Source organism: Dicentrarchus labrax, unplaced genomic scaffold (genome assembly GCF_905237075.1).
Source record: "Dicentrarchus labrax unplaced genomic scaffold, dlabrax2021, whole genome shotgun sequence".
In the NCBI taxonomy this organism is placed as follows: Eukaryota; Metazoa; Chordata; class Actinopteri; family Moronidae; genus Dicentrarchus; species Dicentrarchus labrax.
This window is the reverse complement of record NW_026136722.1, coordinates 8,002,858-8,027,963: the sequence shown is the minus strand read 5'-3', so window position 1 is coordinate 8,027,963 and position 25,106 is coordinate 8,002,858. Positions and strand designations below refer to the sequence as shown.

The window sequence follows — 25,106 nt, the reverse complement described above, 5'->3', positions numbered from 1 at the left end:
TTGATCGTTGTCTTTATTTAAAATCAATCCTGACCGAGCCACTGAAATGACTCGATATTGGCATAGAGTTCGGTGATCTAATTTTAGCACATATGATCAGTTTCTTCAAGTTACAGGTACACATTAAAAGTTGTTCAAATGTACTGTGTTCATTTAGTTGAACACAATTAATGTACGTCCTACTGTTATACACATTTCTGTGTATGTGTATCGTATAAACCCTGTGCTTTTCAACTGCATATCCACCCTAAACACCTGGGACATACTGCCTACCTCTACCTGTGCATGACAGCATGAGCGTGAGTGTGGGTGTGGTGTCTACTCAGACATCGTTGCTGCTGCTGTGCTGCTGCCAGCCTATCATTCACTCTTCATTGACTTTTCCTTTGATAAAAACAATACAATAAAATCCTTGTTAACAAACCGCACTGCTCACGCGGGCGGTGTGGCTGCTCTAACCTGTTAAGATGGGCGTCAAAATGAAAAGTTGACGCAGGCCGTGTGCCAGGTATTAGTGTGTGTATAATTCACCCATTACACCATGTGTTTTTTTGTTGGTGAACAAAGCGTGCTGTAGGAGAGTTGTGCAACGTGTTTTTTTTTATTTTGATGTACTGCTTGCATTGATGCTCACACTGGTCTACACGTCGCTGTGTATTCATGAAGTAAAAAAAGAGTACAGGACACAAACCAAACAGGGATCAAAACATTGCTCCACAGTTCCACATGTGGTCAGAAACTCCACTGTGTACCTTTTTTGTGGTTGAGACATCAATAATGCTGTTACAGTTGCAATTGTTGTCTAGTGTTGGTTGAAACATGTCCATCTCAACAGTACCTCTCTACTGGTGAGATTCAAGGCAGGTTATGAATCTACAGGCCTATCGACGTTTGACCTTCATTAAATAAGAGTTAACCTTGCGAGGCAGCTGGACTCACAAGATCACACGAAAATCCATCTTGCCAGCCTTCAGTCTACAATGGTACAAGAACCATTACCGTCCTTTGAGGAAGTACTGGTAGCTACAGGGGTGGGCGCTGTGTAACGTAGATGTTACTAGCGTCCGTTATATCAGAACCGGAGAGTGTTTCTTCATTGAAAGAAGAGCACTGAAGGCTTTTCTCGATTGAAAAGATGTTTTCTTTCTTCTCCCGACTGACTTCAGTAAGAGTTTGAGTTAGTTTATGTGGTTCATTAATCTGATTTGTTGAACTTCACTTGTGATAGACAGTGATGTCTTAATGTGTGCCAATGTTTTGAAAGCGCCTGCCATTTTCCAAACAGTTTGCAACAACAACTTCCCAGATGGTTCTGTGTAAGAAACCATCTGGCGCAGTCCGATTAAATACGAGTTCTAATGTCAGTAGAATGACCGTCTGTTCCCTGTGTTGCCATGAGTTGATCCAATGTCAACAAAGTAAAATAGTAGCTTTACTATTTATTTTTTTTATTTTCTTTTACAACTCTAGAAATCTTTTCAAAGGCACAACAGTTGACTTCAAAAAATGCTGCAGTTACGTTTTTTGTCGACTGGATAAACAAAACCGACAAAATACTTTTCTAATTGTTTGACCTTTGGGGCAGTTTGTATGGAGAAGGTGTTTTTGTTTACGATAAGATCTTTAGAGAATGCAAACCCAAAAATGTCCAACCCTGGCTTTAGACTTGACCATAAGTACAAAATATTATTTAAGCAGTAAGTATCTATAATTTATTTAACAAAATAATAGTAAAAATGGTATGTTATAGAATCGAGGATCAAGTTGGTGAGCAACATTGTTTGGCACATTCTTCCATATTCAGAACCAGATTTCTGTGTCTAACTTCACTATGGGAACACACAGCCCTCTGACCCTTGACATTTTTCTCAAGCTGGTGCCCTCAGTGGTTCAAGCTGTTTGGTTTACTGATTTCTGTGCTTGTGCTTCAGGAGCAAACGGTGCGTGAGCTGGAGCTGCGGGTGAAACAGCAGTCGATGGAGGTGGAGAAGGGCAGTGCTCTGCGTCAGAAGGTGACACAGGAGAAAGCCCAGCTGGAGATCCACATTGCATCCATCAGTGCCGAACTGCAGGAGGCCAACAAACGGTATGTGAAATAGGGAGCGATAAAGAAGGGAAAAATGTTAAGTGTGGAAAAATACATACTCTACATAACTAGGTTGTCGAAATGTATTTTTTGTTGTAAAATATCTGCTTGAGAATTTTAAGTAATTATCAAATAAATTAATGGAAATTATTTTAATGGTGACTTTGAAAGAAGAAACAGTTTATCCACTAACTGCCCTGTCATGCTCTTAACTGTCCACAGAAATACAATTCTGCAGAAGGTGAAGGAGTCGCTGTGTGAGCAACAAGAACATACTGTGCAGAAGCTGCAGGCCAAACATGAGACTGACATGAGCCACTTACATCAGGAACATGCTCTATCTGCAGCTAAGGTGCACATTACCACGACACATCCACATGACTGTCCCTACCAGCCTGCTAGATTTATTGTTATAAATGCAAAATACAAAAATGTTTCTCTCTCCCAGGCCTCTGAAGTGATGGAGGACTTTGAGAAAACTGTAGCTCAGCTCAAGCAGCAGCTCCTGGACAGTGAACATCGAAGACACCAACAAGTCAGGGTATGATTCGGGTGGTGGTAGGGGCGTGCGTCTTTTCTATTTGTCACTGAGCGAATGCCAGCTATGCAAATGCTTGCAGTTACAATGGGCTTGTTTTTGTCTCATGTGTCACAGGATCAAGGGATAAAGTTTCAGCAAGAAAAAGATGAACTGCAGAACAACTGTGAGAAAAAGGTAGTGTGTCAGGAAACTGATCCCCAGAGCGCCATAGCTTCTGTCGTTGCATTAAAACTGCTCTGGACAAAGTTACTACGGTCAAGTGGAGATCAAAGCCTGGAGTCACATGTTTCTTTTGGTTCCCCTTACTTTTAGATTTTATGTCTGGTCTCATAAAATCAGAGCCATGATTAATAGGTAGGACTGCACAGAGAAGAAAGAGGAGGATTTATAATTTATCATAATAGTTTTTAAGCAAAGAAAGTTGAGTTATATGGACCCCAAATAAATTTGTGACTCTGCAAAAGACAACACCCGAAAGGGATATCTTTCTGTCTGAAGTATGCAGTCTACCCGAGCCGATCCCTAATTGCACCCTCACGCATGTCTTCAGTCATAAACCATGGAGTGAGGAGACCATTGCTAATGATCTGAGCTGGACCAGACCAGCCCAGGCCAGACTTCTCAGATGATTTTAAAGACCTGCTGCACCAGGGTCATCTTCAAAGTGCCACAGTTATAATATGTGTGCTGGTGGCAGGCTGGCATGCCCAGAAGACAGGGCCCCCTCTGGCTGATACACCTGCAATAACTTAGTAGGCCTCTGTGCACTTTACTCAGGGTCAAGGAGAATTTAAATCTCTAAAAGAAAGTCAGTAGTTTGGTTCTGATGTCTTTGCGTTTTCCTCAAATACAGTCTATTTTTACAACCTGTATCTTTTTCCCTACTTTTCTTTTTTTCCTTCTGCAAGGTGACAGGAGTTGAAAACATTGACAGGAGTTGAAAACAGTGAAAAAAAGAGAAATCAGTCGCTTGTTTTGCTTTTTGATTCCCCTGGAAAGATTCCTCTTTAGAGTGGTAAATTAACCACGTGAAGGAGGCCAGAGTACAGTATCTGGATATAAGAAGGGACCATATGGCTGCCATAGATCCAGAGCGAGAGGCCCTCTGTGCAGGCAGTTAGGCTCAGATGATACTTTTGATGGGGTGATAGAGAGAAGAGATGAGACCAGATGCACAAGGTCACAGGCGGGAGAGTTTTGTTGAGTGATGTTTGATGGAGTCTGCTGTTACACTCACTTACACCTCTCTCTTTTACTGTCTCTTTCTCGCTCTCTCCCTCAGGTTTTGGCAATCCAGAGCGAGGCAGAGAAAGAGAGAACAGAGGCCAAGAGGAAGATAGCCAAACTAGAAGATGCACTCAGGTACAATGAGAGAGACCAAACCAAAAGTGTTATTTGTTACAATAATACATTTGAGTATCACGCTGAAAGTTTTTGAAAAAGTGTATTGTAATATCTGATTTATAAAACAGTTTTTAGTACTGATTACAGAGTTATTATCCAAAAATACTGCAATTTAGAACACTGCTTCCAGCTGTATTTGTAGTAGTAAACTGTAGGTCTAATGCTAAAGCTGTACATTTATTAACATGGGTGTGACCTCAGTACATACAGATATTTTGTGTACTGCAGCTAAACCTTTATTCTGTGTTTTCCATGCGACAGGCGCAGCAAACAGTGCATTTTGAACACATCACTCAACATTATAGTACATATAGCCCACTTTTGAATACAAATAGTGTCACAAATATACACTTTGCTGTATATTTGATCAGTTATGTTAGAATTCACACAATAACCACATTAACAAGCTAAAATCTGTGTGTCTGTGTGTGGTCCTCCTCCTTCCCTCTTGGCCAAGTGTTTGACATAATGGTCTGAGGCACACCATCAGTATGTCAGCCAGTGTGTTAAAGTTCATGTGTCTGTGTGTGTTTTTGCAGATGTGTGCAGTTGACATAAAATGCGAGCTGGAGCAATGCACCCTACACATATAATAGAAGTGTGTGTGTGTGTGTGTGTGTGTGTGTGTGTGTGTGTGTGTGTGTGTGTGTGTGTGTGTGTGTGTGTGTGTGTGTGTGTGTGTGTGTGTGTGTGTGTGTGTGTGTGTGTGTGTGTGTGTGTGTGTGTGTGTGTGTGTGTGTGTGTGTTTAATTAAATACTATGCAAGCCCAATTATAATCTAAGAATGTCATCTTGACAGGTATTTTGCAGGTTTATGGACAAATGTCCTGCTTTATTACTGTTTGTACTAAAATTGCCCCTTCTGGTCATGCAATTTCCAACATGTATAATGCTAGTTGAGCATTTATTTTACAATTACCAGTATCACACATTTGAGCCTTGACTTTGTGACTTCAAACTTTATTCGAGAGTTGTTTATGTCTACTGACTCGAGTCTTTGATCATAAGAATAGTGTGTATGAATCTGATTTAAGGTGGAGTTTGGCTTTAACAAGCCAACCCTTGCAAACTCTCTTTGATCTTTTTTTATAACTGAGTAGCACGGTTAGAGTTGAGAGCCTGGAAACTGTGATGAGAAGTCGTAGAGATCAGAGCTTCTCGTGTGATAGACATTTGTGTTGTGTTGAAGAAAACTAGCAAACTTAATCCTACTGTATAAATCAAACAGTCTCTACACTAAAACTGATAACCATATGAGGGAAATACCATGTGGATGGGACTGTAGATGTAAGTCATTATAAAGAAGTCAGAGTCAGTTGGTATAAATTATATTCATGACTTGCTGTGGGATATTTAAAAAAAAATTACAGAGTGCAGTAAAATATGTTAAAGCTGCACAAATGAATATTTTTATGAGCAATTGGTCAAATGACTACGTATGTGTAACATGAAAGCAATCGCACATAGTGATGTATCTATGTGACAATTATCACTGAATTCCGAGTTCCCTCAGCTCTACAGATCTTTTTGGATCTGTTTTGGTATTGTGGCCCGCAACTTTACTGTTTGGGTTCAGTCTCATCAGTCCTGTTTCAGACAGGCAGACCGACACAGTTGCGACTAGCTGGTGAACATATTGGAGCAGTATAACTAATTATGGTAGCCATGGATTGGTTTCATCAAGTGTCCCAGTAAGACATTCTGGTAAGCATGCAAAATACCAGCATCCACAAACTGGTTCGCCTAAATGCAATGCAGCCATTATTAATTAATGTAAGTAATTACACCTGTACCTCCCTTGCTAAGGTATCAAAATGTCTGCTGTGAAAAGGGTCTTTTTTCTGCTACCAGATACTTTGTAAGCTACGTTTGAGATATTACAGAAATACAGCGATTGAAATGATTAGTGAATTCATTATTATTATATCATTATTAGTAATAATAATAACTACCCTAAAAGTTGAGACCTACTTTTGTTTCCCCATCACTCTTCACCTCCCCCTCGGCCTCCTACTTTCACCCTAACTCTATCACTCCCTTCCCTCCAGAACTACACACTTTGTCTGGAGTCTGTTGAAGTCTAGGATGTCAGCAATCAGCCAACCAACCAGTCAGCCAGTCAGTACATTCCACTGGGTAATTAATCCCATACTGGACCACATTACTTGGTCACAAGCAGATTACAGTTTCCCCAGCGAAACGTGAATGTGTTTCGCACAATTAAACACAACGGCCATTCAACAACACAGCCAAGGCCAGTGACAGTGCCATCGCCCCCCTTGAGAGGTTTTCAACTGGTTGTCACAATATAACAGCAACCCAGAGGCAGTGGATTAGAAAGAATGGGCTGAGAGTGGCTGTATTTGCTTTTTTTTTGGGTCCTCATCTTTGGCCCAAGGCACTTTGTTTCTAAGCCAAACACATTTTAAATGGCCTCTAAAAACAAGGATACTTCTTTTTTTTGTGAATTAGAAATTGTATTAACTTGTGGTGGATGGTTATTATTACTGTTCCTTTGTTTTTCTGTCTTTGAAACAGCATGAAAACAAATTTTGCAGTTTTGTGGCGTTTAGTATTTAGCATAAAGATCGCAAAGGGACATTGATGGTTGTGCCTGCTTATTGTTTGTGCCTGTCATTGTCAGCCCGGCAACAGAGGACAAGCTTAAACACAGCAGACAGATCCGTTTGTGCATAAATTATCCTTGTTGTTAGTATCAGTAACGAGCCAGTCATTCCCTCGTTTAGTGTTAAACACTGAGAAAACGGCAAGTGGCCCGTCGGGCTCTTAGCTAATTAAGTACTCAAGCTCCACACATACACATACACACACACACACACACACACTAAGCAGTCTGCTGTCTGTTACCTGCCTGCTGTCGTGGCAACACTGACGGCCTTTAAAGGCGATCCAGGAGAACTTCAAAGTCAAAGCAAGACCGCACGCAGGGGGGTGTGTGTGTGTGTTGTGTGTGTTGTGTGAGAAGATGGGAGGATGGATGATGAAATTAAACAAGTAGAACTGCTCAACATGCCTTCCATGTGCCAGATCTGGCACACGGAAGGCATGTTGAGCAACTGTGACACAATCTACTCTTAAGACATCAACATGGACCTATTGGTAACACTTTCTATGTTCTGATATTTAATTTCTTCTTTGTATAAATAGGACAACCACTAATGAGGAATGCGCTGGCAGTTGATTATCGTTGTTCACATGTAGCATACATGTTAACATATATAGCTGACGTCTTTCTACGGTTTACACCCACTTTTTCACTCCGTCCTACCATACAAATAAGCAGTGCTGCGTCAATTTTAGTTCCAGGTCTGTGTTACTATAGCAACAACAACAGAAAGCACTACAAAGCTGTGCAGAGAACAAGTTTCTCTCCTCTTCTTTCATCCCAACGTGCCTCAGATCATTACAGGGCATTAGCATAGAGATGGAGAGATGCACCACAGAGGGTGGGGGGAGAGGGAGCTCGTCTGGGGAACAGCTTGCCTGCTTTTGCAACTGTGACCTCCAAATCACAATTTAAAAAACATCAGAAAATCACCTGAATGTTTAAAGCAAGGAAAAAGAAAAACAGCTGGTCTATTTCTAGATTACGGTATTTCTCTCTCCCCTCATACCATTCTAGTCCTCCTTCCTGCCACTTGGCACCCAACTGGCTTTATAGAAACCACATGCCTGCTAAGGTGTGGTGCAGGGTTGTCGCAACTCTGACTGCGTCTCAGTGGTAACTTCTGCTCAGTTTGATCGTTTACAGTTTGGAGTGGCAGAAGCAGCTGAAGGGAAAGCGTGCTTGCCTTTATGAGAGGCTAACCTACTTGCTGTGAGAGCGCCTGTCCAAACCTGTGCGCACACTCACACTGTCATGGATGGGGTGTGCAGAATTTACAACAACTCTTTTCTTCAGTCACAGTCCTGTTCAACACTAATTTAAAGTTCCTTTCTTTTCTTTTAAGTTCGTTTCAATTTCATGATTTTCCTCACAGCCTCTTAAGAGCTGGTTACAAAATCAGTAGCTTGGTGGAGCTTCTGATTTTGTATACAGAAATGTTTTGGCAAGGTGTTAATTAATTTTGTATTTATGTCTGTCTTAGTCTCTGTGTCATTGCTTGTCTCTCTCTGTGTTTGTGCATGCATGCCCACATGGTTGCATGAGATAGTGCCCCTTTACTCTTAAAGGTGTAAGATTCATCCAGTATGTTCTTTCATGTTAGGGTGTGTGTGTGTGTGTGTGTGTGTGTGTGTGTGTGTGTGTGTGTGTGTGTGTGTGTGTGTGTGTGTGTGTGTGTGTGTGTGTGTGTGTGTGTGTGTGTGTGTGTGTGTGTGTGTGTGTGTGTGTGTGTGTGTGTGTGTGTGTGTGTGTGTGTGCGTGTGCGTGTGTGCGCACACCCTACGTGTGTGTGTGTGTGTGTGTGTCTCTTTTGAAGTGGTCTTATCTTTCTCAGCATTCCTCTCCCATGACAGGAGGGATGGAGGGAAGCAGGGGTGGTGGTCCAGAGAGGGACCAGAGGTAGTCAAGCAGAGGCCCAGTTTTTGTTGAGGTGCAGGAGCAGGTGGAGGTATGGATCCTGAATATTGAAAAGCTACACCAGGGCTCGATATTTACTCCCATGGCAACTGCATTTAAAGGGGAGGATGGAGATGGGTTAAGCGCCAGTTCGATACCACAGACCTGACTAAAGGAAAATTCTAAGGAGCTCTTTAACTGGGTCCAATAGCAAAGGTTCTCTGAGTTAAAGAACACTTACACCCTCAGATACTCTTGCAATGTACTTTATTTTATTCAATGTATTGAGCACTGATTTGCAGGCATGAATGCTATCCCACTGAAAAAGAAGAAGCTAAAATATCATCAAGAAAAGCTGTTTGTTTTAGTATTAGGAGTGTGTGGTGTAAGCTTGCTAACTGGTATCACTGCAGGAATGTTTTAATGGAGACAGTCTAGGCAATGATTCTTTTTGTCTTTTTGAATACTGAATTAACTGGATAGATAATGAGGCAGATAATATGTTTCTACTCCGGAAACAAAAAATAATAGTTACCCTGGCATTTAGCTCTAATTTGCCATATCTGATCATTTCAGTATCTTCATATCACTTAATATGTATGTGCCTCTGATTGATATTGTAACATTTCCATGCTGTAATGATGAAAAATGCCTTGCCTACGTGATTATCACACATAACCTTATTTGACATTTTTACATTAAGCTAGCTCACTTACAAATGTGCACTGACAGTATGAATTATTACCAAAGCAGGCACAAGTTAATTCATACACTCAAACAACTCAATCTCGATAGATTGTCTGTAGGGCTTTCGTTGTTTCATTAAAAACCTTCCAGCTTCATTTTCCATTGTATAATGATTGGGATATGTAAATACAGTATGTTTACTTTAGGGACTCGTGCCTAGTTGATTTAGCATATTATGCTGTAGTCTGCATAATTCATGAAGCCAAATAGCATCTAAATGCACAGTGAAGGCAAGAAAATCCCTGTTCGAAATCATGTCATGAGTAAAATCTCTCCTCTTCTCTTCAGCTCTAAACATTTTTATACTAACATCATACCATCTGGTGCATTTTGCTTTTCTGTGCTGTAGGCACAGTTCGAGTTTTCATGTATACAAAGAATAAATAACCACCGTACTTCAGCATATCTGAACTATACCAAAGCAGGAAAGAGCTGTATAGAAATATTAAATAACTCTGAACTCTAGAGCCCTTTTGAAGCATGAGACACACATCTAGTATGTCTTTTTGTTCTGTCCCACCAACATGTTTATCCACCCACATAGTGGTATTGTCAGCCTGGGCTGCACCAGATTCCTCTTCGTCCTCTTCTCTCTCCTTAGGGTGTTCAGTTGGGTTTGACACACTCACTAGCACCAGGGAAAGTCACTGGTTTCATCCCCAGTGTTGATAGGAGAGCACAGGCTTCAGAGGAGACAGTTTGTATAGATGAATTGAAATGTCATCTGTCATGGCAAGGCACTAAGCCTCTTCCCTTCTGCAACATCCATCTGCAGCGAGCGCTATTCTTGACCTTTATTTGAAATTAATCTACGTAGGGTAAACAATAATTTTCATTATTGATTAATCAGTACAGAAAATAGTGAAGAAATTCCATGTCCGTTACCCAGAGTTCAAGATGACATCTTTATTTTTTTGTCCGACCAACAGTTCAAAGCCCCAAAATATTCAGTTTGTTCATTTGAAGACTAAGAAAACCAGACAATATTCAAAATGAAATCATGATGCAGGCTGTAGCCAGTAAATCTTTGTCTTTTTTTCTTCAAGAGATGACTCAAGCACTTATTTTCAAAAACAAAATAGTTAGCTAATAGACTGCTTTATGGGACTGGTGCAGGTTGAAGCTTAATTAATAGTTAGCAATCGTGTAACCTCTATTTTTATTATATATTATATTTAAGAGGCTGGTAGCAACAGCAACAACACTAGTGAGGCGACTGTTTTCACTGATGCTACTGTGGAAGACGGATAATGATAACGATGCCTCATCCTTTGTATGTATGAGGCCATTTTGTTTCATATATTGATGTGAGATGCTGTTTGTAAATGGGCAGTTTACAAACAGCAACATTTGAAGGCAGTTTTAAAGCCATCAAGCTCAATGACTCTCTATTTTCTGCTCTCTCTCTTTTTAACTCTTTCCCTCACTGTCTTTAATATTTTCTTGCCCTTGTGCTGTCTCTCTTTTGTGTTCACTTATTTGTGGTCTGTCTCCTATTCTGTGTCTGTTTCTGTCTTTATTTTCTCTCTCTCTCTCGCCCTTTCTCTTTCTCTTGGGATGCGGATGAAAACCAAGCCTGTTTTATTTTTTCTTCAGAGGGCGCTGAATATTTCAGTTTTGCATTTTCTCTCTCTTTTTTTTGTGCTCCCTCTTTTTTTTTCTTCCAGGCCCCTTTGATGTGTCTGTGGATTCGTTATCATTCCGTTTGGATGAGCTCACAGACGCAGATGCGCGGGCGCTCGCATGCACTTGCGCACACACGTACACACACACACACACACACACGCACACTCACTCACTCTCACTCTCTGTCTTTTTATACTAGAGACCAGAGGCATCCACATGCAAGCGTGCATTCTAGTCTGTTTGTCAGTCTTTTCCATGCACCGCTCCACCCACATCACAGCCCATACAATTCCTAAATACTCTTCTCACATGAAAAGAATATTTGCATAAGCAATTACAGTTGGCTCTGTGTCCATTAACTTTAATGTGTACTCTTGTATTAACTGTACGTGAATGTTTATGTACAGTAGGTTCCTTGTGTCTGTATATCCAGCATGTGGTGCTCACACAGGCGGCACGTGGCAGTGTGTGGTTAGGGCAGTCCGGAAAACGCCGGCATCCCTGCCTGTCTGCCAGGCGGCTGGATGGCGGAAGCTCTTTCACCCTTTCTAGCACAAACACTCCTCTCTCCTCGTCTCCCTCTCTTCCTCCCCTTTAAACAGCCGTTTAGGATTGAGGGATGAGAGGACTTCCTCTTTAGAGAAGGCACATCTTTAATTTGAGCCTCCTCTCCTTCCACTTTTCTGACCAGAGATCCATTTAAAGCCAACGGGCCGCCCTGGTGCTGGCACCCCTCTCCTTCCTTACCCTCTCTGTTTCTCCTTGCCAGGCCTCCCTGACTCTTTTTTTTTCCCCTCTCTGTCCTCTCATCTCACCCTCATTGCTCTGTTATTGATGGTGACACGTTGTCTACCGCTCTTGTGACCACACACAGAGTTATTCTCCGAGAAATCACTGAAGCTGCCATGTGTTCACCTGCTCTCCTCAGCTTTAGACCATAATATGTTTCAGTCTGTCACACACTTAAAGTTAGCTGCAGTGAATTTTTTCGGTGTATCCTCAGAGGTGTAGGCCCAGCAGCCGGCTCCAACTTAGTCATAGTGCATTCCTTGAGTAGACTTGTCAGTCACACATAGAGTTCGGGACTGTGGCTCATGAACAAAGCCCCGTATACACGCATATGCGCACACCCGTACACTTACACACACTCTCAACCGTGACACACACCCAATTCATTTCTGCTCTGCCTTGGAAGTTTAAAAAACTTGCTATTTCTGTGACATCCATTTTTCCATCTTCCTCTCTCTTTTCCGCTGTCTTTCTTTTTTTTCCATTTTAGTCTCTGTACATATCCTTTTGTGTCTGTCTGAGCCCGGAAGGCAGTCATGCAACGAGACTGATTAATAATTACAGAGTACACAAAATTGGGAGAGAAAAAAAAACAATTTCTTTGTCGTTTGATGTCCGACATGAGAGAGACCAAAATTACAAAGAGACAGAACACTATAAAGAGGAGAGAAAGCTTGCACATTCCTTTTTCAATACTCTGCTTCTGTTCTTTGCCTTCTTTTCATTTAGCTGTTTTTATCTTTTCTGTCTTACTTCGTTTCTTTCTTTTTTCATTCCTTGTTCTATCTTTTATTAAACCCTTTGAGTTTGATTATGGGAAGTGATTAATCCCATAGCAAAAATTCAAACTTTGTGAGAGTGTGTGTGCAGGCAATGACTATAGCTCTCTCTGTGGTTTTTTTTTTAAGAGGTGTGTGCTTCTGTTGGCATGTTTATAGTGCTACCTGCTATGCTTTCATAACAGTGGAAATGGAGCATATCCTTTATGAATTGTAAGGCACGCACTCACAAACACTTGACAGTCCTCCTGCTTTGTGAAATACAGATAAATATGTGGAGCATCTTAGTCCCCCACCACCACCCGTTGTACGCCTGTCGTCATTTTGTAATAGTTGTACTTCTAATTGGTTTAAAGTCTCACCCACCGGCCAAGAATTCATTCTCCCTCCTGCTTGTCTGTCCACGGGGAATAATTATCCATACAGTGTTAGTTAATTTACAAGGGAGCAGGAGAAAAGACACACCCACACACACACACAGTGCTGTGCATACCACACACAGCCAGTGTTATTCTCTCTCCAGCATTGTCATCTTTGTGCATTAATCAGAAGAAGGGTCTTGAATGATTTCGGTTGCTGCATAGCAGTCAGGTCTTTGCTGCCTAGAAAAATTGCACTTTGTGTTGAAGTTAGTTGAACAGTTGCACATTCAGTGTGAGCGTTTGTGAAAATTTCATCAGTTCATTCACTTGTTTTAAAAGGGGTTCACCCGTGATATTATTACCATATAACACTCATGAAAAGCAGGGACAGGGACTTTAAGGGATTTTTGTACGATTTTGTGATTCAGAGCAGTATAAAACAGCCTGTTTTTGTTTGCACTTGGTCTAAAAACATGCATTTTTTATCTAACAGCCCCAGTTTCAGAAAGTTATCCTCAATGTAGCTCCCAGCAAGGCATTTTTAATAATCTTTAAGTATTTATCATAAGGCATTCATTGTATTTGACTTAAATTGTAGCTGGATGCCAGTCTAAGAAAGAACATGCACACTTTTATTTAAAAATAAACAGAAAATATAATCCCTACATGTGTATTCAGACTATATGTATGGGCATGTGATACAAACATGTTACCGTAGAATGCATTAGGGATACATATAGATACCTAAATCAATTCTATGTTGTCTTTTGAAGAAGTTTTTTTCTGATACGTTAAAAGGAAAGGATGTGAGTATTGTATCATTACGGCATGTGTTATTTGTACATTGTTTTATTGATGAAAAACAGTAAACATTTTCTTACAGTAATATCAGATTTTTTATTGTATTTTGGCAATATCAAGAAAGGTCATGTAAAGGATTTAGGAGCCTGCCAACACCAAAATCCAATATGAATATCATATGACACACACTTGGAGCTGCTAAAACTTGTCAGATGTGAGCGCATGTTGACATATTGTTCATACTCAAGTCTGTGTCCAAGTCAAAAAGAAATCATGCGTGACTACAGAGTCGCTCTCTGACCGTCAATTTCATGCAAATTTTCAGGTGGTTTACAAAAATAACACCTTCACACTCTTCCATCACTTCCAGCTCTGTCTATCTTTCTACACTCTTTCCTTCCACCCCGACACACACTCCTGTCCCCACACACCCTCCGTGGGTTTGGCTTGACAGCTGCTTGGTATTGCTGTATATGATGTTGTGGCTGGGCCTCTCGGTTGGGCGCTGACAGCTCTCGGTATGAGGCTGTCCCTCTTAGTGTGCCTGTCAATCCTCTCAGCCTGCAACTCCATGACCTGACATTTGCCAGCAATATCTGCAGTGTACCTGCATGGAGGACACACACACACACACACGCACACACACACGCAAACATACACAGAAAGGTATTTGAGCTGATGGATATGGTAGAATTTTTGATTGACTTTCCCATCACTTGACTCTTTCTAATAAAAACAAACAGAAATAATTATAAATGGTCATATTATGAAAGGTTCTGAAAATATTTCTTCAGGTATCATGTGGCAAATCGCATAAAAACAGAAACTGTGTTCAGCCCTTCCGGAAATCCCTTTGTATCTACTGTTTAAAAAGTTATATAAAAGTAGAGGCCACTTTCTTAACAAAGCATTTCAGGATCTCTGGTCCGCAATTCCATTTCTATGGCTTCATATATTCATTTCTGTATGTGTGTGTGCGTGTTTGGTTTGAAGGGAGATGGAGAGCCAGCTGGACAGAGCCAGGGAGAGCCAAAGGCAGCAGATCCAGCAGGCAGATATGGCGCTGGAGCAGTTCAAGAAACAGGTGGAGCTCAGCTCTGAGAAGGCCTACGCTGACATGAAACTCCAGGTCTGATTCACATACACACATAAATGTACATAAAAGCATATAAAGAGAAAGAGAATAATTGGTGGGGCTTTTAATTGTGCACTGGACCCATATCTAGACAGATCCTCAGCTAAACATTAGAAGGTCTAATACAGCTGAACTGCTTGAAACCTTTACAACCTTTAACAATCTCGCGTTTGGGATTGTTTCATCCGCAATTCCGTTTTAAAGCAGCAGGTTAGCCCTGTGTGAAGGAGGCTACCAAAACGTTCGAAAACGGTGTGGCAACGAATGACGTTGGCAACAGCTGATGCGTTTACTGCTGTTCACTGTTGCTTTACCTGGTCCATGCTGGTAAAATACCATACCGGCTGGTATCATGTCTTAGACCTGTACATTGATGGTACTTTTGCCTCATTTTAACAACTTGTCAACAAGATAGGACTGCCCAGACAGGATGATTACTGGAACCATGTCCTTAGTCTGATGAGACCAAGATAAACTTATTTGGTTCAGATGGTGTCAAGCGTGTGTGGCGGCAACCAGGTGAGGAGCACAAAGACAGGTGTGTCTTGCCTACAGTCAAGCATGGTGGTGGGAGTCTCATGGTCTGAGGCTGTGTGAGTGCTGCTGGCACTGGGGAGTAACAGTTCATTGAGGGAACCATGAATGCCAACATGTACTGTGACATACTGAAGCAGAGCACAATCCCTCCCTTTGGAAACTGGGCCGCAGGGCAGTATTCCAACATGATAACGACCCCAAACACACCTCCAAGACGACCACTGCCTTGCTAAAGAAGCTGAGGCTAAAGGTGATGGACTGGCCAAGCATGTCTCCAGACCTAAACCCCATGGAGCATCTGTGGGGCATCCTCAAACAGAAGGTGGAGGAGGAAAGGATTCCAGTGGCAACCTGTGAAGCTCTGGTGAACTCCATGCCCAAGAGGGTTAAGGCAGTGCTGGAAAATAATGGTGGCCACACAAAATATTGACACTTTGGGCCAATTTGGACATTTTCACTTAGGGGATTTACTCACTTTTGTTGCCAGCGGTTTAGACATTAATGGCTGTGTGTTTTTTGAGGGGGACAGTAAATTTACACTATTATACAAGCTGTACACTGACTACTTTACATTGTATCAAAGTGTCATTTGTTCAGTGTTGTCCCATGAAAAGATATAATGAAATATTTGCAGAAATGTGAGGGGTGTACTCACTTTTGTGAGATACTGTACAATCAGAAACATTATTAGACCCTCACCTCATTCCCCCTCATCTTTTTTCAGACTTTTACATGTATACCGATATAACGGGTAGACACTTCTAATAATCCCTGGGAAAGAGACCTGGGTATCCAGATCTCTGAAGAACAATGGAGTCGTAGTCTAAAGCAGATACACAGATGCTCCATAAACTTTAGGCATTGCCTCATGCAATTTAAGATTCTATACAGACTACATTATTCAAAGGCAAAAGTGCACAGGTTATTCCCCTCTGTTTCTCCAATATGTGAGAAATGTGAGACTAATGAGGCCACTCCTGCCCATAGTTTTATACAGTGTCCCAAGATTGTCAATTTCTGGGTTAATATTTTCAAAACTATCTCTAAAATACTGACAGGTCAAGTAAACCAGACCCTCAAACCATTATTTTGAATACACTAGACACTATAAGTCGTCTCAGCTACTTCTTTCTAAATTTCTGTCTCACGCCTGCTAAGAAATGTGTATTATTATTATTATTATAGAAGAGGAAAGATGTACCTTATCGTAACATGTGGCTCGCTAATCTCATAAAGACACTGGAGGTGGAGAGGATCAGATATCTCAGAATGGATCAGGCAGATATGTTTAGTTTAGTTTAGGGTATTCACGACATAAAAGCATTTGTGATAAATTATATGAGTTATGACTTGGTAAGAGTTAAATATTCTGCTGAGGTCTCATCTCCATTTATCCCCCTTTCTCAGCTTTTTCTTTAACATCTCTCTTTATTCTCTGCTTTCTTTTTGTTTTTCTTTGGTTCTTGATTATGTTTTGTTTTCTCTTGTTTTCTATTGCCTTGTTTTGTTTTGGGCTGCGCTGATGTGTTGTTTGTCTGTTAGGGCGTCTTACATGTGTGTATATGTTAGTATGGCCTAGTAGTAGTAGGCCACTTAGTACGTGCCTAAATATTACTTGTGTATGTCTAAGAGTGAGAGTGTATGTATCAAACACTCACTTTAGGATAATCTGAAAGGTTAATCATTTTTACTCTCTATTTATTTATTTTTATATATATTTTTTTTTATTTAGGTAGTTATTAGTTCCACTCTCTGTCTTATTTGCTGGTTTCAGACCATGGTCTGTTTGCTTTGCTGTTAAATTTAAAATCTAGCCTTGACTATGTCAGGCTGTCGGTAAATATACCAAGCTAACTGTGTGTCATTTTCTATTTATTACTGTAACCTTACACTGCTTTTTGTTTTTGTTTCCTGTTACTCATTTTTGCTCCAACCAAAAAAACAATGCTGTTTGATGTATGTAGGGTACTATAGTTGGCAATTACTTATTACCACAACATTAAATATCTAAAACTATAAAAACATAGACAACACTACACATTGAATGCACAGTGTATGTTAACAGAAAGCAGTATCCATTAACACCTGTTTTCTATTATATGTGTGCATACTGTACATCCTGATATTCCTGCACGTACTGCACTATTTTGTTTCCTGTTGTGTGCATTTACACAGACACACATATGCACTTCTATCCTCTTTCATGTTTGCTTTACCACAAAGGGAGTGAGCTATTTGACAGGCAGTAACCAAGACAATGCACACACACACACACACACACACACACACACACACACACACACACATATTTTGTAGTTGCAGTGCAGTGAGACACAGCCTGACCACAGATGCAACAGGGCGCCACACTGGCTGTGCTTGAATTCCTCTGTATGTCTTTCTTCTCCGCCTCCCTCCCTCCCCTGCTACGGCTCCTATACTGAAAAATCTATAAGTGAGAACCAGGAACATCATCATCTCTAGGCCAAATGGATTAAATAATGTATAATCTTCCTCATTAAGCAGGTGCACTCATTTCTGTGCTACCACACGTTGACCTCACTTCCTCTGAGTGGGTGTGACGTGGGTTGGTTGGGTTTCGACTGAGAACAGGGTCACACTCACTCAGCAGACAGACTAATTAGTACGTCAGGCCAGCCCCACGATCAGCAGTCCACACCGCGTGGGCTGCTGCTTATTGGGAGAGTTCTCCGATCGATACGCGCTCAGCTGTAATACTTCTGATGCTGTCTTACAAGTCAGTTTAGGCTATAGGCGTTTTCATTAAGCATTTTTGGCTATACTCTGTGTGTGCTTTATTGATGAGGCAGCGCTGAGTGTGGTCCTGAACGCTCTAAAGAACTGCATTTTAGGGAAGATTAGTAAGTGTTAGTCGCTGATTAGTGTTTTTCAGCTAATCAGTGTGATTGGGGGGGGGGGGCACATGTGGAGTAAGAAAACGAGAGTTTGAGTGGGAGTAAAAATCATGCATGGCTGTTTGTGGGCACTCAGGGGCAACCTTTATATTCCCGCAGACTGAATTTAAAAAAGTTTGTATTGACAAAAGAGAGAAACTGTGCTGCTTGCATCTAAATCTTAAAAAAGGCAGAGAAGGCACTCAAACAACTGAGATGTCCTTTGGCTTGTAAGTGAAACTGTTTTCTATAATCTCCACTTTGTGAGTATGCATAAGATGCTTGCTTGGATTGTAGGCATTTCACTGAATTTCTTTTTTTTTTTCTTGACTGCCAGACAGAAAACTTTGGTTTGCTTTCTAAGTTGTTCCTGCTTCTTGAATACAAGGCTACATGTGTTGTTTTTTTGTGTGTTTTTTCTACCGAGTTGGGAAGTGATGTCTTCTTTACTCGATGCTTGGAAAATGTCTGTATTGCTGTTTTTTTTTTCCTCCTCCTCTTTTCTCCAGTTCTCATCATCCATCTCATGCTCGTTCCTTCTTTTCCCATTGAGCCCCTGGCATCCCGATCTCCAATCTGACTTTATCCTCAGCCCACATCAAAGCAACAGGAGAAAGGGAGCAGTCTCTTCTGCATCCCTGTCATCCTCCTCTCCCTCTTTCCTTCTCCCCACCCTACTTCATCACGTCCTCCTGCTAAGGCTTTTATGTTGCAGAAAGTACTTCAAAAAGAAGTTTTTTTTTCCCCTACTCTCTTTTTTCCTCCCTCCATCTTTCCTCTCATCAGCTTCTCCCTCTCTCTGTCTGCAGATGGTGTTATATCTAAATGGATTATCTGTATCACTTTCTTCCTCTCTCTGTCTTTCTCTCGTTTTAAAATCAGCATCACCACTTTTAGACTGCACTTAACAGAAAGAGTCTGCCCTATTTTGGTTAGGAAAAAAAGAAGCACCATACGGAATCAAATCTCTGTTGCATGCATAGTTCAAAGGAGGCTTCAGCATTTTAAATGGATTAATCAAAACACATTTACTGAGCGTTACACACAGCATAGCCCAGATACAGATGAGTTTCAGTAAATTACATTTCCAATTGTTTTGATTATCGTCACCTGAAAAGAAAATATAAAAAATAGGCTGCAAGGATGTTAAGTTAAGATATATAGGGTAAATATTGTCAAATACCGATTTTCCAGAAAAAAACGAAGTCCTCAAAGAGGCAGCAGCTTGTGACTTCCTTATTTCTAATTGCGTCTCTTTTACTTGAGTCCTCGTGTTGCAGTTATTTTCTTGCACCTGTGAATGTTGATGTGAACTTCTGGTATTACATATTTAATGTTAATTATAATATTATACTTTGATGAATAGGTTGATATATTAATGTGCTGTTATTACAATATCATTACGATAAGATCACACATAATGTGATATATTTCTTCCCGATGGCTGTTCATTAATTTCACATTAAAAGAAAAATGTTACAGCAGCGTCACTCTGCTGCAGATGCCTGGTGTTGTGTTGCAAGTTCTGCATGTATTAGATTTAATGTACTCATGCTGTGATTATGCATGCATAATCACAGCAAGAACTGCTGAAAAAATATGGAGCAGAATTTTGAACAAAAACGTACGTACAATCTTCTGACATATGATATTTTGAGTAGGGTGTTATGTGTGATTCTCAGCAACATAAATGTAATCCAGATTGTAAACCAAGCCCAAATGTTCTACACAAACATTTCATAATGTATGTATGTGAATGAAGAATTATTTTCAGTCAGTCAAATAGTAAACTTTGGGTTTTTTTCTTATCATGCCTCCAGATGGAGAAGGTAGAGGAGGACCTGAGCCGCTCCAAGTCCCTCAGGGAGAGCCAGGCCAAAGAGTTCTCTCAGCAACTTGATTCACTCAGACAGAAATATGAGCAGCAGGTCTGTATGAGACTGTAACTTTATGTCCATCTGTCAGTGTGTTTGTCTACCTGTAGCTGCATGTATGTAAAGTTTTTCTTGTTTCTGTGCTCATGATGTAGCCAGGGGAAAAGGGAAATTCTCTTCTTGCCTCCATCATCATCATCGCAATGTTATCTTTTCTCTATTATCCGTGAACACTTGGCCCGCTGGAGCTAGCCAAGGGGACTGACATCCATTTGGAATAGTCTTGTTATTCTTCCCCATCTGTTCCACATGATTAATTTCTCATGATAAGGGACACGCTTTAGATTAGGCTTGGATTGCGGCTCAATAAATATCTTAAACGTTACCAATTGAAAACTAATGCAATCTGCATAGCAGATGTACTGTCCCCTTATCATCGCATCTCTGTCACTCTTCTTCGATTAGGAGTCCAGAAACCATTTTACTCTCCTCATTGAAATCTAACTTGCTGATAGGAAGACATCTCTTATAGAGCATTGGATTCAATTAAACCACAGATATTGATATTATCAGAAGCAGCCAGTGTCATTGTAAGAGGCAGGGAGCCTAGTTTATATTCCTACTGCTTACATTTCACTTCAATCTCATCTGCCTGCTCGTAAGAATTTTATACTTAAACAATGTGATTAAATATTTTAGCCATGATTACTTCATATTCATGCAGCCCTGCATAGCAGCTAATTGCACCATGTGAGAAATACAAATATATATCCTAGATTACCATTAAACAATACATCATTTTCAAACTCTTCCTTTTAAATTGTGTTAAGAAGAGCATACAGCAGTAACTAGTGTAGCATCTCTTTTCCATCTGTATCCACAGCATGATTGATTTTCAGCTACCAAACTAGCACTGAACCTGACAGTTAACAAGCATGCAAACACTAATTTCCCTGCCAGATGGAGTCGACACTTCGTGTAATTTTCTGTAGATAGTTATAAGTGAAGGATATAAGGCCAGTGTTATTTCCAATAAGTGGAGAAATAATTCTCCCTTATTGATTTGCTCCATGTCTGTAATTCTAATGACGTCTATGGGGTGTATGATGTATTTGTTATGTTGAAATGTATTTCAGAATATTCACCAGAAAAAGTAATGGGGGAAGTCGGAAAATGCATCTTCTTAGTTCTTGCTGCAAGGGTGTGTTGTCATAGAAAGCAGATAATGGCACTTAAACCGTTAAACAGATTGTATGTATATCCAAAAGACATTTTCATCCCTCTAAAATGATCCAGTAACTGTGAGAATTTATCAGTGTTTTGAGTGCTAACTACAGTATATTGTTCTAAAGAATCATAAATTCCATCTCATGTGAAAAACAGGTAAGTAATCAAAGCGTTGCAGAAAATATTCAAGTGACTGTTATCATCTGCTGCTACAGAGAGTGGGGGTGCAGTTGACAGTTGAAGCCAACTACATAGGGTTAGCAGCACATCAGGAAGGCTTTTGTCTCCAAGATAAGAACATACGAAGACGAAGGGCCTGTCTTTGTGATGATGTTGATAAGAGTGCTGGTGACATTAGCTACACAATTAGAAGAGTAGAGAAAAAAGAGAGGATTTGTGTCTGTGTGCACATGAAGACGTGTGATTATTCATGACTTACTGTCATTTTACCTTGTGTGTACATTCTGTACACTGTGTTTTTGTACACACACACACACACACACACACACACACACACACACACACACACACAAGCGTGAGGTACTTTGTGTGCACCAGTTCTCTCATGCCTGCATGCGTGTGGTTGTGATTGGTGTCACAAGATTGCAGAGGTCAAGTTTGTCCATTCAGATGCTCACTAAAGAACATTTGCCCAAGGGCAGCTTCAGTGAGACTTTAAAAAGGGAACTATGTATGATGGAGTTGTTTTCCAGTTGACCTTCCATGCTGCTGGACGTCATGGTGTCGTGAAAGAACCTCTTGACGTTGGAGTGATGCAGTAGAGGTCAAATGGCTGGTTTGGAGTCATGACCTTGAGAGTTAAGGGGAATCCCAACAGTCTCCCTCTTCAGATGTTGAGATTGGGATAATAAATGATAAAGGAGTATAGTCTATAGACATGCAAATGTGTGGGCTACAGTACACAGAAAAATATGCTCTCATCTCCATACTCTGCGCAGCTCACTGGCCGTCTCCAGTTCAAATCATACAGTGAGCAATAAGGGGTTTGTCTTTCATCCATCTCTCCCTCCCCTCCCACACTCACCCCCAGCCTCCCCTGCTGAGCCCAGACAGGGCTTCTGTTCTACTCTCCTCTACACCCTCCTCTTTCCTCCTCCTTCCCAAACATTTCAGATTTCCCCCCTGGGGTTGAAAGAAGCCCATTGCCTCACTGTCCTGTCTCAATGCGAGCAATGCACACCCACAACCATGACAGCCTAGGCTGACAGGAGTCGTGCTGTGCGGTAACATTGTGGCACCAAGCTGTGCTATAACCGACTCAGTCTTCCCTCATAAACGCCACGCCGGTCCCTTTAAGAACCGCAGCACCCAGCATCCTCCGCTGCACGCTGGCGCTACGTGATGTCACAACCAGGCTCCTTGCTGGGTCTGCTCTCTGTCATCTCCTCTCCGTCTTTTTCTTTACCTGTTTTTCTCACAATGGATCTATCTTGCCCATTTCTTCATTTTGGTTTCACCTCAGATCCCCTCTTTCCTCCAAAACCCCAATGGCCTGAGACTCTAAACAGGAGCGAACAGTAAGCCACGATGTTCTCCCCCCAGTTTCTGTTACCGTCCTGCTGTCCTGCTGGGGAGAGTTTTCGAAGCAATTGCCTGCTTATCAATCTGTGTCAGCTCTAACTTGTGCTGCTGTATGAGGCTGACTACCCCTGTGGGACAACGCATTCTGGCTGTGGATCTGATTTGTATCTATTATGTCCTTGAATGGAAAATGAAGGCGGTGCAAATTTGTCTGTCTGTGGAATGCACCGTAGACAACATCAGCATCACCAGTGGCAGCATGTGGAAGATGCTGCCCACACTCTGCATAGTGTTTGTCTGCTCTGTTATGTCCTGGAAAAATGTCATGTGTGAGATACCTTGAGGGTGTACTGTGTGTGTGGGTGTGTATCTGACATGCCATTAACTGAGCCACAGAGATAAAATACAATTTTATCCAGCCATAATTCCTCCGATTGGCTTTTTTAGAGGGCATTTAGCAAAGCTCTCCCAAAAGCTGGAGGGTAAATTCTTGGCTGCCAAAATGAAGTGTCTATTGTGGCCTTCCTCACAGTGCTGGGGACGGAATCCGGCTTCCTGTAGATAGCCCCTCATTCATCACCTGCTCTGAATAGCATGCAACGTCCGAAGATAGGGCTGTGGATAGAGCAGGCACCGGGCATACAGGCTGTGGATCTCCGCTTCTCTGGCAGGCCAGGTAGGGTGCCGTCAAGCACAATGTGCAGGGGATTAGCTTCAAAGCAGGGAGGCGAATGGGCCCCAGGCCCCTGCTGTCCTTTCAGGGCTCCGGCTGGGGCTGCACGGCGGGATGGTGTGGGGGTCACTCGTCCCCCCGCCATGGGGGAGTGGGAACGGAACAGACCCTGGGAAAGGCTTGGGGGCTTGGGACTGGGAGCTCCGTTGGCAAGGCTCACCTCTCAGCAGGTGACTCCGTTCACAGTCGTGCTGGGATGCAGACTTGCTTCATATGACATGAAGAAATTGGGGCTTTATGTCCCATTAAAAGTATTTTATTTTCTACTACTGTATTGTGTGTAGCTGGTCATAACTCCAGTGAGGTCTACTGTATGTTTATACTGTAAACAAGCCTTCTTGTTGATCGGTGCATACAGGTCCTTGCTATACTCTGACTTCAGATATTCATCAGCAACATAAAGCCCAATAATAGCAGCTTGAGCATAATCCTATTAATTGTGAAAACATGGAAACTGATATTGATTAATGAATGGAATAAGTGGATTTGAAAGAATTGTATCGGTTCTCCTCAAAGTTTCCGCTGTCCTTGCCTCCATTTTTTTCCTTTTTTAGGTTTATAATCATCATCATAGTCAACGCCTAAGCCGATTTTCGCATGCTGTCAGGCGCATAGCATGGGGCATTGGGTAGTTACTGCAGCCAGATGGCTAACCCCTACCAGCTTGCATGCATATCCCAAACTAACTGCTCTTTTATATGCCGATCGCAGAATAGGGCGAGGGGGACAGATTTGAAGAGAGAGAGGAGTGGGACATTGAGGGCCGGTCGGTACAATTAGCAGGAGAGGTGGGAGGGCGGGGGAGCAAGCCAGATGTAAACACATCACATCATGTCATCCTCTGACGACGTGAGGAAGCGGATAAACTTTTCTCGCTTTTTTTTCTCCTCCTTCCCACCAATTTCGCCAATGTGGTTGGGCACACGGGTATTCTAGATGGAGGGAAAGGGGGTAGAAGGAATAGGACGAGGAAAGGTTGAATGGATCGGTGGATGGACAAGTTGTCATGACGACAGGGTTGCTCTGAGTGTGTGTTGGCTGATGAAGTCTCTCTTTGCCTGCTTGTCCAATCAGATGGCTGAGCAGCGCATGCAGCACGAGCAGGAGAGGACGCGGCTACAGCAGCAGCACAGCGCGGAAAAGGACAGCCTGGTCCAGGAGCGCCAGCGGGAGGTGAGCAGCCTGGAGAGGCAGGCCAGGGCCGCTCTGCAACAGCACCAACAACACACCCAGGAGTGGAGGAAGCGCGATGCCCAGGTAGGGGGTCTCCACTGATCCATGTTTGCAGACACACACACGCTGACCCACCGCTCTCCCGTGGACAACCATTTTGTATTTTGCCCATTGACGTTTTCCTGGGGTTTCAAAAGCACAGCGGGTTAAGACACTTTTTTAGTTGAAGCAAGACAGATATTGATATTAGGTGTGAATAATTTTAGAGATTGCTGTGTATATATAGTGCGAACGTACGGAAACATGTAGATATTTC

At 41.8% G+C, this 25,106-nt stretch overlaps 1 protein-coding gene across 5 annotated transcripts in view; it reads left to right on the top strand.

Moving 5' to 3' along the window:
* cep112 (centrosomal protein 112) overlaps nucleotides 1-25,106 on the top strand; it is a 112,980-nt gene that overhangs the window by 28,505 nt on the left and 59,369 nt on the right. For 4 of the 5 annotated variants that reach the window (XR_007882067.1, XM_051388851.1, XM_051388852.1 and 1 more), the window contains 8 exons: nucleotides 1,932-2,086; nucleotides 2,309-2,438; nucleotides 2,535-2,627; nucleotides 2,742-2,801; nucleotides 3,910-3,989; nucleotides 14,651-14,786; nucleotides 20,062-20,169; nucleotides 24,692-24,874. Coding sequence is in view for 4 of the 5 variants with exons in the window: in XM_051388851.1 (XP_051244811.1) it covers nucleotides 1,932-2,086; nucleotides 2,309-2,438; nucleotides 2,535-2,627; nucleotides 2,742-2,801; nucleotides 3,910-3,989; nucleotides 14,651-14,786; nucleotides 20,062-20,169; nucleotides 24,692-24,874 (945 nt within the window). In the remaining variant the exon portion in view is untranslated. The remainder of the gene's footprint in view (nucleotides 1-1,931; nucleotides 2,087-2,308; nucleotides 2,439-2,534; nucleotides 2,628-2,741; nucleotides 2,802-3,909; nucleotides 3,990-14,650; nucleotides 14,787-20,061; nucleotides 20,170-24,691; nucleotides 24,875-25,106) is intronic. The other variant, XM_051388853.1, reaches the window with a different exon arrangement.